Source organism: Antedon bifida, chromosome 11 (assembly GCF_963402885.1).
Source record: "Antedon bifida chromosome 11, ecAntBifi1.1, whole genome shotgun sequence".
NCBI lineage: Eukaryota > Metazoa > Echinodermata > Crinoidea > Comatulida > Antedonidae > Antedon > Antedon bifida.
In genome coordinates, this window is record NC_136236.1 from 17270455 (window position 1) to 17286638 (window position 16184).

Sequence of the window (16184 nt, forward strand, 5' to 3'; positions counted from 1 at the left end):
TTATTGTATTGTGTATATAGTTTATGATCTAGCACAATATTATGTATGAATTACACATGTTTGAATAACGTGAATGAATTGAATATGTTTGAATAACCATTAAACACAGGCAAAGTTACTTACGTTATTATGCAAGGCGAGTTTAAGCCAATCATCACCTTCTGTTCAGAACCTGTTTTGAATAACTTCCCATGTATGGTTATAGTTATTCCTCCTGACATTGGCCCATCTAATGGAGAGAATCCCGTCACTTCTGGATTCTGCAGCGAAAAAAAAAAACGATTTAGTATTTTTTGACATCAATTAGAAACCCCTCAATAAAATTTAATGAATATACCTTGTGAAGATTCCAAATCAACATAGGCTTCGTAATTAATTTCCATAATTATAGAGGGAGCTATAACAGTTGTAAACGGAGCCATGTGTACAGTACTAGTAACACTAGCGAAAGTTGTGTTTCAATGAGTGAGTGTGGCCGAGTGGTTAAGACAGTGGAACCGTAATCCATAGCCATAACATCGCTCCATGGTTCTGGTGGTAGAACAAGTCTTCTCGGATAGACTATAAACCGTAGGTCCAGTGTACATCTGGCTCATGTGCACTTTAAAGAACCTAGTACATCTTTCGAGACGAGTAGGGGGTTACCCCGGTGTACTAGTTCATACACACACACTGTCGTGGACAGATGTAATGGCGCCGTAGTTGGCTGCCGATGACACGATGGGACCCTTAGGGGAGAAGGATGTTGTTGAAAAGATGTAACATCTTAGTCCACAGCGCCTTTGATCACTTGTTGCTGGAATTGGCGCTTTACAAATTCGTATATATAATGTGTAGCAGCTATTCATATTCTGCATAGCAATTTGACCCCACATCATGCTTCATTGCTTGTCAGGAAGTTCATTGTTTAACTACAAAACATTGGCCTAAGAGGGCCTAGGCAAGTTTATAGCTTTCACTCTCTGCAGATGAAACCATTTATTGCAGGCGATGATTGCACACTGCATAGTCAATGAGAGATCTTTTGTTATCCAATGGGAAGCGTTGTAATATAGACATTCCGTTTGTGTCCTTAGGAGGGGCCTGCGTCTACTTTTGAATTTTTTGAATTTGTTATTTATTTATACTGGGTAACCTTTTCAGTCAAAGACTGGTCTCCCCGCAGAGGGCCCAGTTATGATCAGTGGCTGTGTATGTACTAGTACACTGGGGTAACCCCTCCTTGTCTCAAAAGATGTACTAGGTTCTTTAAAGTGAGGTAGATGTGTACACTGGACCTACGGTTTATAGTCCTTATCCGAGAAGACTAGTTCTACCACCAGAACCATGGAGCGAGTGAGCCTCCAACCCTTGCCGATGTTCAGGCTACGTAATTACGGTTTTACTGTCTTAACCACTCGACCATTCACTCGTTCATACAAAAACTATTATGCTTTAGATTGTATATTATTACCTGGTATTTCAACTTAAATGATTTGCTTGATAGATCTTCGCCATCTGACCCCTTTATCACCAGTACCACATCTTTATCACCTTCTGTTGTAAATTTAGGAGCCTTTACGGTCACGCTACAATAAACACACGTAAGGTAAGACATACAGTGAACCTCTAATAAGGGGACACTTTTGGGACCCAACAAAGTGGCCCCTTATAGTGGTATTACTTGAATGCAATTTATTCAACAATTTCAATTATTGAAAATGCCTCTACTAAATTTACAATGGGGTGTCCCAATGAAGGAGTTGTACTGTAATCAACTCATTACACCATGGTACTTGTTTAATAACTGTTTAATAACAACATTTATTCAACATCAACAGACAGTTTAGTTTTACATTGTTTATGGTCAAGACACACAGAAGCCAAAGTGGCTTGTCTTTGTAATCCCTAAGCATAAAACATAAAACATAGACGGACGCATTACAATTACAAAAAATGACATTTTGATAGACAGAAAAAAATAATAAATAAATAAAATAAAAAAATACAAAATACATGTAGTAAAATTAGCTAAATAAATAAAATGTAAAGAAACTATTCTCAACCATGTAAAAAGCCATAGAAATTGTCTGCATAATTGGGGTGAAAACACACATGTAATTCAAATTCATCTGGTTATCTTCTCGATAAACTTTTCATCTAGGATTTGGAAAAGTCTTCATAAGTATAAAGCTCTGTCTACACTATCAAACTTTATGTGACAAACAAATGTGATGTGCTCATATATGGACATGATGATGTCATATCACTACCATATTTGGGCATATCACTACCATATTTGGGCATGTCACTACCATATTTGGACATATCACTACCATATTTAGGCACATCACACTTTTTCTAGTTTTATAGTTTACATTATAGCATTGCAACTTACCTCTCTCCAACAATGTACTCATTTTGGACAATAGAACTACTTTCACCATCAATCGTGACCGACACAACGTCTTCTACTTTTTGACCGAGGTTAATTCCCTTGATGGTCACAAGATCTGGTGGGCTTGCCGTCTCCCCCGTCGTTGCCAAAGTAGTTGGGGTGACCTGAAAATAACAAGCAAACTAGTGAATATCTTTCTTCGTGGCTAGGATGGGCTGGCTGGGATCGCGATAAAACAAAACCTTTCGTGGGAGCGTGTGGGATCATGATCAAAAGACAATACTTCATGGGTTTTCGATCAAAAAACAATGCCCCACACATTATAAACTCAGTCATTTAATTAAACATGTATAGACAGTTCCCATAATTAGGCAGCTAGCATTGCAATCAGCTAGCTAGGTACACATGGGCTTGCACATTAACCCTTTTTTAAAGATTACTTTATTTATTTCATTTTGTTTTTCAGTAGCTCTTTGTTAATGCAATCACAGGCTGCTTTTGGCCTACAGGTCGTCTATTGCAATGAGTGTAGCATTTCGCTATTCAGGATTACGACACAGATTAAACAATTCATACCTTAGTAATTTTCGGTGCTGGGCAGACATCAACTTCGTTAGAACAGAGATTGCTAACTGTACAACCTTTTCCGTTTCCACACCACACACAGTCGAGAGATGGTTCAGCCGTGATGTTGGACAGACATCTACTACAATCAGGTCGTTCAACTGAACAATTGTATAGCGTAACTAAGAGAGTATTAGAAAATTAAACACAATGGTTATACATAAATGATAGTTAAACTTCAGGATATTACAGTAGGCCTTCTTCAAGACACCCCTATTAAGGCCAATTTACACAGGCGAGTGGTAACGGTAATAAAAATATAGAATCTATATTCCTAATTATGAACATCTGCACACAATGTGGAGCGGAGGGGCGGTTTCAGGAGAGATACAGATTCTACATGGGGCAAGCTACGTGGTTTTCCGCTTACCGTTACTGCTCATCTTTGAAAGAGGACACATTCGTGTGAAACAACCCATATTTCTAAGAAGGCCGAGAATCAACTTGTGCTAACCAGTTCATTGGTTCAAATCCTGGTTAGCGGCGAGGGCGTATCCTCATACTTCAGTACTGCTTATCAACCAAGCTACATCCAGACCTTAATAGGGGTGTCCCCTGATTATGGGTGTCCCCTGATTATGGGTGTTCCCCAATTATAGGTGTCCCCCAATTATGGGTGTCCTAAGTCTCAAAGTACAGTAGGGGTTTATCGTATTAGAAAGTTGAATATAAATATATAAATATAATATACGTACCATTGTATTCATTGTCAATGATGGTATCGACATTTTCAATTACCCAAAGGACCGTTACTTTAGTTGTTATGTTTTGTACATCCTCAGCATATTCATACTAACAAAAAAAATTATTTAAATGAATTTTATTTAGTATTTATTAAGATTGTTAATATTCTCTCCATTCCACTAAAAAAACATTCATTATTTGTATAATTATTAACAATAGATTTTAAATGAATAAAATAAATATTGAAACCCAGGGTACCCTTTATTCCAAAAGAGGTTCTATTTTATGATAGACTAGCAATAAAAACCGGACCTAAGACCCTGTTGAAGGTAGGCAAGCTATACTTGCAACAAGTCACTAAACCATTAATAGCATAGTGCCAAACATACTGTGCAGTGCATACATTAGTAATACTTTTGACATTTAAACATGTTGTATTGACAGGCACTAGAATCTCTCTAAACCTTATAACACTAAATATGAAATATCCCTTCATTAATATTTCAAAATTGCAAACAGGAATTTTATCCTCAGGGGTATTATGATATAAACTAAGAGATTCGTTGCAAAAAGAGTTGCTTTAATAATATAGTGTATTAAAACAGAATAATAAAATATAAATAACTTTGTATTGTATTCTAAATGAATAAAACATAGTTCTTTTGAAAAGAAATTTGCATAAATAAAGTTATGTAAATTTCAATCAAAAATTTGAAATTTTGAATTTAGAAATTTGCATGAATAAAGTTATTAAATTTCAATTAAAAAATAGATAAATGAATTTAGGTATAATAATTTATTATTGAGTAAGTTGTAGACTAAACCTGGGTTACATTCAATTGTCTTGGTTAACTACAAATTGTTAACGTGCTTTCTTCCAATCCCAAGGTTCAGGGTTCAATGCCAGGATTGTAACTCACGACTCTTTCAACTGCACATCCTAAGCCCTAAGTACTTACTGCCTTGCGGTCACAAATGATGTCATCTCCTTTACGTTTCGCATTCAGTTTTGATTGCAGTCTGTCCACTTGGCAATAAAAATTTGATACCTGGGACAAACAAAAGTGAAATTAATTTCATTCCATATATCTGTATTATTATTCTCAATGCACTTAGTTATAATAATATAAATAATTACGTCAGAGTAGGGCAAATATCTGACCAAAACTCCCTGATGCAAAGCTACTCTACAGTTAAATACAATTGTCGCCCTGTATAAAGAAAATGCCTGCCCTTTCTGGTTAAACAAACGAGGGCCATTATATAACACTATAGGCAAATCTACAAGTATCATAGGAATATCGGTAGTACAGCAACTCATGTGTATCACATGTGGTGCCTGTATCATGCAAGTGTAGGTTATGGTCTAAGATACAGAGCGTTAAATAAAGAGGTTCTAATGTATTTCTGCCTAGGATATTAAATTAACTTACTATTTCTGGGACGTTGACTGTTTTGATGACGAATTCATCAGGCACACCAACATGGAGCTGTTGACTTTGCCCACTAACAATCTGTGGGCACCGGGCTGACGAGGTCGCCTTTACGAAATATAAAACAAAGAGAATTTTTATAAATGAAACATACTTTTAATTTGTGACATTTAGTATCAATGCACACACCCAGGAGTTTATTTAGAACATTAGACCTGGGGCCATTTGCGGACATGACCATCTGCAATCTGATATTATTATGCAATGCAGATGAGTTTTAATATTGTTTGTGTTACTCCTTGGGCTACACAAGGACACAAAAAAAATTGAAATTATTATTTAGTGGCATTCAAACGTAAACGGCTGGCTAGATCCGAGGATTTTCTGGTTCTCCAGTTCCTGCAGCAGAGAACCTTCTTCCATTCTAAAACAAAGAATTTATTAGAGTTATATCTATGCTACTTTATCACAAAAATTAAATTTTTTATTTGGTGGCATTCGCATTTCGTAAATGGATAACTAGATCCGAAGATTTTCTTCTCTGATGCCAGCAGCATAGAACCTTTTTACATTCTGAAACAAAGAATTTATGAGATTTCTATCCATGCTACTTTTTTCGCAAAAATTTAATTTATTATTTGGTGACATAAAATTTTTGTAAATGGCTGACTAGATCCGAGGATGTTCTGTTTCGCTTGTGCCAGCAGCCTGTTCCGAATGCTTAAAAACATTGTAAAGATAGCCTGACAAATTATATAGACCACACAAAGAGCACTGTTAAGCAAAGACGAGAACAATTATAGAGCAGCAATTGACATGGGCAAAATATATCTAAAGCTCTGTCCCCACTATCAAACTTTATGAGACAAAAAATGTGATGCCCATATATACTATCATACCACTACCATATTTGGGTACATCACACTTTTTTGTCAAACTAGTTTGATAGTGTAGACCTCGAGCTTAATGTGGCCTGATAAATGTTCATTCATATAAATTGCTTTAATGCTTATATTATCATCGGCTCCGCTGGGAAATCTAAACTTTCCAATCGAAGTACATAAAATATAAATGGCTATCATTTTTTTTTCAGACAGATATGATGAAAAACTATAAATGTTCATAATTATAGTTCATCTTAAGCCGTTTGTCTATTTTATAATCAATAGATTATTTAAGAGAGAAAGGTCTCTGCGGTGTAATATATCATCAAGTCAGAATTAATATGATGTGAAAAATTCTTTATTAGAATAAATTCCAGCTGTTTGTATAAGAACACTGTAACATACATTTTGTATAAAATAAAAGTCAAGAAAAGGACACATAAATTATTTGTCAAACTTCTTTGTAAAATTATTTGTATCACCTGCTTGTGGGAAAAAGGTATCTTAAATGTATAGTAGTCGAAACAGTAAAATATAACGTGGCTAAAATTTTAAGAGCTTGTTCCTACTTTATATTTATAAAATATTTAAAAACGTGATATCCTTTGCCATTTGATTGGTTAATTAAGCATTACATGCCGTTCGGTATTAGTTCTATCTAACAGAAAAGTGATATCTAATGGTGATAATTAATGGTTCTAATGCATGTTCAATTTGAGAATTTTCTGCCATGCATTAAAAAATCAACCTATAGTACGAGTGTTCTACTCCGCGTTCCAAATTGAAGAAATGCTTAGCCTCGAAAATGATTCAAAATACTAAAAAAGATATACGGTGTCCTAAACAGCATATGGCGCCCTAAATAATAATGCCTAGTTGACTCTCAACTAGATTAATATATAGTATATTTTTTTTGGATATACTATATCTCAGAATCATATTATGTCATTCTACAAACTGTTATACTCTAGTAGAGTTTTTCAGCTTATAATACTGAACAGGAACAATATTCATTGTTTTAACGGTACTTGTACTTTCAAGTACCAATAAACTATATGCAACAATTTCCTATTGCACCTATTTCAACAACCAGTTAAGCTCTGTCTACACTATCAAACTAGTGTGATGTGCCCAAATACGGTTGTGATATGCCCAAATATGGTAGTGATATGACATCATCATGTCCATATATGGGCAAATCACATAAAGTTTGAGAGTGTAGACAGAGCTGTAGAAACGCATTATCTTACGTTTTCTCCTTGCAGAACTATGGATTGGTCTTTACACTCTGTTTGGTCTATTGTACACAAGTTGCTGAGAACACACCAGTCACAACCCCATCCACTTTCAACACAACTGGAACATCTGTTGGAGAAACAAAATTGCAATTGAAGTTAAAGCATGCTGTAAAAATAATAATAATATCCTGGATTTATAAAGCACCTAATGTTGAGAAACCCCTAAGCGCTGTACATATTATTATATCATTTTTGGATCAAACACGTATGGAAACATATTCCCATAATGCAGTTAGTAAATACATTTTTCTACAATTTATTATGTGTTCTTTAAAATAACAATAAGAAGATTTTGTTGTTATTTTATGATGATGATAAACAAATAAAGCATTTCTGTGTTCAGAAAGGAATTGATCAAAATGAAAATTTAACACTATGTTCAGACTTGTGTTGTTAAGGTTTCTTATCTAAAGCCAAGTGTATGATAATCCAATGTAAGTCATGGTGTTCAGACAATCATGATTAACTTTCGTAATGCCTAGCATTGTAATACATCACTGATCATGGTTGTTTATTTGTCAGTGTCAATATTAAGTAGGATTTTGTTAACGGACCTCTTACTGCTTACATAATATAATCTTCCGTTGCAAGGCGTAAATCTTTTATGCTCCTAATCCAAAAGTGTATGTCGCGTATGGTAAATAGCGCTAACTTTAAACTGTGTATCTAAATTTGAGGTGCGAGCCATAAAGGAAATCTTCCGCTAATCCGCAGCCTAGTTCAGAAATAACGATGTGTATGACATTAGACTAACTAGTTTAAAGACAACATTGACTAAAATAAATAATATTTTATAAACAGTTTGTAATGCCGGTTTAGGATATCATGGTTTGTATAACATCAACACCGAACTATTCTAGTTGGCCTTTGAAAAAATAGAAATTAAACACCAAATACTATATATATCTCTGTATGATTATACTTAGAAATGAAATTTCCCTGACTATAGATCTAAAAATTAAAAGTCAAAGGTCACGAATGCCAATCATATAATTCATAGACAGTCAAAATACAAACACAATTACAACAAAAACACATTAAGAAACAAATAAACACCACAAAAATAATATCTCGCAGCTAGGCCTCTTTCACTGTATTAATGAAGTGTCTAATGGCATTACACGGTTGACTGAACACAGTGCAATAGCAGCATAGTACTTGATGGTGCACACATTGATAGTGATACACTACTTTGTCTAGAATGAATAATATCATGTTTAGTCGCAAACTTTAGGAATCATTGGAATTGTCTAAGGGCATTTTGATGAAAACTGTGGCGTTGGACAGGACGGACGTAGGGGTGTAATTGCCTAGTAAACGTCCTTCATTTTTTATAGTAGTAATTTTTCATTTCATTGGTTTGAAACAGGTGAAATCTAGTGAGATATCCCTAGACAGTCTACGACTCCTTCCAAGACTTTTTTGAAATATTTTATTTATACTGGGTGACCTCTTGGGTCAAAGACTGGTCTCCCAGAGGGCCCAATTATGATCAGTGACTGTGATGTACTAGTACACCGGGTAACCCCCTACTTGCCTCGAAAGATGTACTAGGTTCTTTAAAGTGCACATGAGCTAGATGTGTACACTGGAACTATGGTTTATAGTCCTTATCCAAGAAGACTTGTTCTACCACCAGAAACATGGAGCGAGTGAGCCTCGAACACTTGCCGATGTTTGGCTATGTAATTACAGTCCCACGGTCTTAAACCGCACTCACTACTTGACATGTGAACCAAAAACTGCTCTTTTTTGCTACCCCTTTGTGCAGACAACCCCTTTGAAACATATTCCTTTTAACCCTTGTAAAAAGTATCTTGATTGATTACAGCAGGTTTGATCTGCATATGCCAAGTCCCACAAAAGAACAACATGCAACATTTTTCACACAGGTACTATCTGTTCAGTAGAGATCAGGGATGATGTCAACATTATTCTGTGGCAGTTACTCTTTAACCTGTTTATGTAATCATTTATTCTAATAGCAAGCTTTTTCTAGGTAATCACACACACACACACACTGCTTTATTGCAGTGATTGCCTCATAAACTTCTTCATCTTCATCCGGCTCTGGTCACCTAGGTAGGGGTCTGGAACTGCAACAGAATGCTGACGGATGGTGACCTTCCAAGACATTGTATATTATTATTTTGTTTGAAGGTTTGCATGGTGAAATAAAATGTTGATATAAAGTTTAGGACGATCAAAGCATATTGATTGAAACGTCAAGAAACTCAACAGTTCTTTTCGGAACTAATATATGTGGTGTACTACAAACTTTATATAAACATATATTATTGTTCAAGTTCCCACAATCATCATGTGGATTATCACGGAACTAGTCAGTGTGTTGGCAATATTCACAGCTGGTTTTACATTGAAACAAACTATATATGGTCCAATCCCATCATGACAGACGATGACCTCAGATCCAAAGTATTAATTAACTAATATTAAGCAACTCCTCTACTACGGATGAGTTCTGTTGGGTTCGTTTATTTGTTAAAATATTTTTATACTATAATTTATAATCATCTGCTATTAGGTTTATAATCTCCTCTGCTGGTGACGAACACTACGTATATGTAGTTACTGCAGTAGAATAATTTTGACATGATCCCTAATGAAATTGTATACTATAAAGTGTAACTCAATTTTGTATTAAAAACAGTATAATATACCCAATCAAACAAATACACTGAAGCTAGATTATAACATATTATTTGAAAAATTCCTCTGATAGTGAGTAGACAATAGCAAGGTACTGTATGCACAGTGAGTACCCTGGACTTTGCAGACTTTTAATACGCATTCCTTTGTGCAACGACTCTCTTTCAATATCATTTATCATTGTATAAATACTGGGCACCTGGCAATCAACAGGTACTTATAATCAACGCTTATGTTGTTTATTTTAGTCAACAATAGATTTTAAGCGGAACTTGTAGTTAATATCAACATTGTATGTCTGTAGTGATTGACGACAAAGGGTATGATTACAAGATATATCACTTACTAATTATCAAGAAAAATAATGTTTGGACTATATAAGCAAATCATATTTGAACAAACTATCCTTTATTTAATAGTGAATGCTGGAAACCTAGATAAACTGGTCTATATTCCAATTGTAAAAAGGCGTTTTGTTTTAGCTTTCTTTTTATCAGGAAACACCCGGGTTTTAATCGGATCAATCAACACACGGTTGCTAAAAAGACAAAAACGTATTGAACTACGCGTGCTAAGTACAGCATATTTGACCATACTATCCTTTATTCAATATTGAACGCTGAAAATACAGAGTAGCTTCCCACCATTCCCCTGGTCTATATTCAAATTGAAAAAAGGCGTTTTGTTTTTACCTTTCCTTTTTTTAGGACATGTCCCGGTTTTAAACGGATCAATCAAACACACACTTGCTAATAATAACAAGGTAGTGAACTACGCTGACTTAAAACTAAGTAGTACGTATATGCAGTAAGCTTATCAAGATAATGATGGTGGTACATTGGGATGATCCCACATGAGGGCGTGGTTGTGGACTGGTCCAAGGTGCTCTAGAAACTTTGACCTTTTCTCCTCTGGAGAGCATGGACTATTGTCGGTTAATCCAAGTATTGGCAATGCAAAAAATATACACAAATATTTCCCCATCTGTTTCAGAGGAAAGTGTCCCCTTAATAGGGATGTCCCTTGAATAGAGGTGTTTAAAAAAAGGGGTTCTACTGTATAAGTAGTGTAAAATTGCCACAAAAAATGTTAATGTTAACTACAAAATCTTCATCATAAAGCACTTTTAACAATTCAGCGTGTTTAATCTCAACCAATTTTTATTCAAACTATACAATCACCTAATTATTGTATTTGTAATAAATTATATTTGATTAAATTAATATTTGATTAAGTAACTCATAAATAATCAGATTATTATTATCATTATTGAATCACTTTCATATTGCTTTTAAAATATCATGATTAACTCCGATTTGTGTTGGCTTCACATTATATTAAATCAATATTTTAAGAATCCAATATCATTGTTTGAAATGATATCACAATTAATAGTTAATTTATCTGTTCCATATGGTTAAAATCATGTTCACAGTCTAATAATAAAGCTAGTCATAGGATAGTGATGGGAATATGTGTCGCAAAGACATATTCCAATCTGGTGTATAGTAGAGTTGTTTATGGAATTGTGTATATTGTTTTTGCTTTATATATTTTAGATGTATATACAGTAGTGTACGGAAAAGAATTACCGATTTTATTGGACGAAATAAATGCTGCGTATGAGCAGCGTATTATTATTTATAACTTTCATTTAAAAGAAAATAAAGTAGTCATCTTTATATAACATCAAAAAAGAAACAAAACTTTTCACATGCGGACATACACATCAAAAAAAGTACAGAGTGGCTAACACAAGAGAGACGTGAAATGTCTAATGACGACTAGCGTTTAAGATGATGATAAATAGATTCCTGTTATTTGATTGGATGATAGTGGGTCACAATAGACGGTACTATAAACAATTGTTTGATACTTTTTTCTATTTTTTTAAACGAAAAACAATTCTACAATAGCGGTTCATAGTCTAGGCCACGACACCTTTGCAAAAGCTTCAGGTACTGTACAACTTAGGCATTTAACATTTCAATTATGACTTCAGAGTTATTTGCTGTCGTCCAGAAAAGTTGCCTTTGGTGGCGACATTTAATTTTGCTTTTTTTGAGCCGTGCACCAAGTTAACAACATTTTAAATAATCTACATTGTAAATAATAACGTATTTTAACATAAAGAATTATAAACAGATAGTTAATAAAAAACCAGATGAAAACATTTTTCGAAAAACACATCAAATTTATTTATAAATCTAAATAAAAAATAAATTTATCTTGCAGGAAAATTGTAAAATAAGAATATCAGGTTAAAATCGACTATAAAGTCAGTAAAAATGGGGTGAAAATCGCATTATATCGGGAGCACTGAAGATTGATTTAAAAATCTCCGTATATAAAATCAATCAACTATCACTAAAACCGCTTCATATTTGTATGTCAAAAGTTAATACATTTCATCCCAATATTTTGCAGCAAATTCACCCATACTATTAACATACAATAGCTATTTGAACGACAGTACGCATTAAGACTTTATTCTTCGTTATTCTTAATGCCCATTAAAAAATTAATTATCCCCGAGCTATATATCCACTGGTTAGTTAATATGCTGCGTATAGTAACATATCTGTATTTTTAATATACCCAAAGGGGTATTATAATATAAGCATTAGTGTATTACTATACCATCAACTAATGGAAATTTAAAAATGCAGGTTTCCCTCCAATAAAAGACCACTTTGAGACCAGTATGAGTCACCTTGGAACGAGAACTACTTCTTTGATTTTAAATACAGATCGTAAAAGTCAATCAATTTAATATTATAGGATAGACCTACAAAATTTGATATTTTAGATTCAAATGCTAAAAGAACCATGTCAAAATTATTCTACTGCAGGTACTGCAGTAAAACTACATTATATTTTTTAATAAACTGAATGCAATTATTTAACAAGTTTTTTTTGGGAGTAATCATATACACTGTTTATTGTAGTGACTGCCTCATAAACTTAATACATTTAAACAAACTAAAATCGTATGTTATTACAGAAAAAATCATAGTACTGCAGTAACTGCAGAAGAATAAACTGACATGATTCTTTAGCATAATAATACATGGCTAAAAAGACTAACCAGTCAGAGAAGCATGTAGTAACAATTCAAATTTAACGACTTCAATTACAAAAACACACAAATTTAGGCCGACAAAACAATTTTTTTTTTTTACTTTCGCTTTTATGACAACTTTAAATTTCGGTACAAGCTAATTTCGCCGTATGCGGTAATGTTCTCTAAATTTACTCTCGTATTGAGTGAATTACAGTGTAATGAAACTATATATATGTATTCCAATTTAATGACTATATCCAGCCAGTGTTATTGCTATCATTTTAGCATACCAATAGTTATTACGTATAACATCAGTAATGTCAATTAAATAGCTAAAATTAACATTTGTTGAAAGATTCGAATGTTATTGATGTGCAGTACTTGGAAAGAGATAATATTGTATGTGTCTATAGTGTTACCTTTCTATATGGATGATTCTCCATTTTGGAAAGTAGTATATAAAATATTTAATAAATCTGATAAAAAAACATATTTCTAAATATAATCATAATGTGCCGTAGTTAAATATTTATTTGTGAAATGAAATATCTGAAACATTTATGAATTCTTTATGATTATATTTATAACATAAGCAAATGATATGTAATGCAGCTGTTTATTTGTCTTTTTTTTCTGTTTAGTGGTTGGTATAAGACAAGTTCTTTTACTTCTATTTCCGATCCCTGAAACAGCTCCTATTATTGTTACCATTTAACTTATTGTAAATGTATGCATGTTTTTTCCTTGAACTGTTTCAAATAAATGTGAATAAGCTAGATATGTGAAACAATTTCCATTTATGTATTTATTTTTTCAATGTTTGTATTTGTACCTCTTCATTCCAAATTAAAAGGATTATTGAGACCCAACAAAGTGTCATTTTAAGCGGGATGTTCCTTAATATAGGTTGATCATAGATTGAAATGGCAACAAAGAATCAGTAACGAAGTACTATGGCTCTTTTGCCATACCAAAAACAACAGAAACAATAAGAAGACTGGCAAGCATTTACTGGACACTGTCTTCGCAATAAAAAAGAAATTATTTCAGATGTTCTGCTGTGGCAAGATGGTCTTGCAAAACAACTCACATACATTGATCTATTAGAGACGGATACTGGTATGCAGAGAGATGAACTGGCTGTCACAATGGCAGATAGGAAGTTATGGATGAATCTAGTCATATAAGTTCGGGTATGTCCCGGACTAAGTATAGTTTTAATATTGTACCTTACGGGAAAGTGTCTCAAAGAAGTTTTTCCTCACTTGAACCTAGCCTAGTGATCCGGAGGTCATGGGTTCGAATCCCACTCGAGAAGCAACAAAGTACCACACCATTTTTTCAAATGGAATCTTTACTAGTAGAAAACTATTACTAGACCACTACTGTAAAAAATCTTCCGAGCAGTGTATTTTGATAGGTAATCAACACTGGCATTATCTCGAACGGAATCTAAATTTAATGATTAGTCCATTTTAAACTACAACGCAGAAATAGTTCAGAAGTAAATTGTATATTCATTACGCGTGTTAACTTCTTTGTCATATATAATTTCGCAAATCTTCTATAAGATGTAAAATTCAACGACAGTTTGTTTTCATTTATTACGAAAGCTCTCAGAAGGTGACAGAGGTAGTAAACATCAAAGTAGCATTTCAGTGAAGGTGACTCGCAAAGTTTCACATTGGACCATTTGCTATTAAGTGATATTTTTGGTAACTTTTATTTACAGTATAAAATGACAGATGACAAAACATTAAACTAGGCCATTTAAAATATCCATGTGTCTTTCCCGATCATTTCTTCTATAAATGATAGTAATCAACAATGTCAATTGTTTAACCTGTAATTTCACCTCTGTAGTGTAATGATATTATATTTTGACCTGTAATGATATTTTTTGACCTGTAATGACATTTTTTCCTGTGATGACATTTTTTTTACTTCTGACATTTGTTTGACCTATAATGACATTTGTTTGACCTGTAAGGACATTTGTTTGACCTGTAATGACATTTGTTTGACCTGTAGTGACATTTATTTGACTTTTAATGACAATATTTTTTATTTGTAATGACATTTTCATAACTTCTAATGACACTTGTTTGACCTGTAAAATGACAATTTTTTTATATACTAATAACATATTCAGTTTGTTTTTCCATGACGTTTTTAGTCAGTTTTATTTTTTTAGTCTATTCTTATGAAATTGCACAATAACAAAAGGAAAACATTAATAAATCTTTATTTTTTTTTGGAACACTTCCATTTAATGGTCAGTCACAGGATAACAGCCAGACCAATCAATTCAAAACAAGTCTCATCATCAAAGTTATTATGAAACATTATGTAATGTTTTAATGACAAATAATATTTTACAATTTCTAATAACTATTATATGTGTATTGATGTAAAATGTTTCAACATTTTGAGTTCTGTATTTGTCTATTATTTTTTTACGGCCTTCCATGACCTTGACAAAAAACAATTTTTGCATGATTTTTTTTAATTATTAATGTTTATTGTATATTTTATGTATTTGTTTTGTTTTAATATATTTAGGTAAATTGATAACCATAAGTGAATTCATGATTTTATATGTGTACTGTATGTATTTTTTCATTTTCATAAGTGGTCACAACCTTGATGAAAAAAGAAAACACCTTTGGTGATCAAGTTTTAAAAAATGATATATATATGTAAATGTGTATTCTTTTATATGTACTGTATCGTTAATGACCTTGATAAGTGTTCTGTGTTGAAATAAAATACTGTGACATTTAAACCAAGTCAAACAAGAAATCGAACCAAGAACCCTGATGTGCTAATCTCCAATGCCAGTAATTTTAAATCATATCTTAATATTAGAATTACCAAATGGCAAATAGGATACAATGTTCATTTGTAATTACTTAAGCCGGTACCAAATATGACTAATACTAATCATTTATTTCAAATTAGAGACATCTCTAATTAATGATATCTCTAACTAGAAGCTATCCATATTTTACCGAATTCTGCATATCAATGAAAAGCTATTATGTAAATGGTTGTTTTATGAGGTAGGTTTCTAGATGGTAAAACTGTAATTAAAGATATTGAAGAAGACATAATTATTATACAAACCAACGTTACAACCCCTTCTTTTGG

At 33.1% G+C, this 16184-nt stretch overlaps 1 protein-coding gene across 1 annotated transcript in view; it reads right to left on the reverse strand.

Annotated features, from left to right (window-relative positions):
- LOC144855238 (plexin-A2-like) overlaps window positions 1-16184 on the reverse strand; it is a 117276-nt gene that overhangs the window by 46942 nt on the left and 54150 nt on the right. Inside the window, exons 8-15 of the mRNA XM_078713045.1 lie at window positions 7253-7367; window positions 5119-5226; window positions 4645-4734; window positions 3697-3793; window positions 2954-3123; window positions 2378-2541; window positions 1454-1568; window positions 124-260 (exon numbers count right to left, since the gene is read on the reverse strand). Coding sequence (XP_078569171.1) covers window positions 124-260; window positions 1454-1568; window positions 2378-2541; window positions 2954-3123; window positions 3697-3793; window positions 4645-4734; window positions 5119-5226; window positions 7253-7367 — 996 coding nt within the window. The remainder of the gene's footprint in view (window positions 1-123; window positions 261-1453; window positions 1569-2377; window positions 2542-2953; window positions 3124-3696; window positions 3794-4644; window positions 4735-5118; window positions 5227-7252; window positions 7368-16184) is intronic.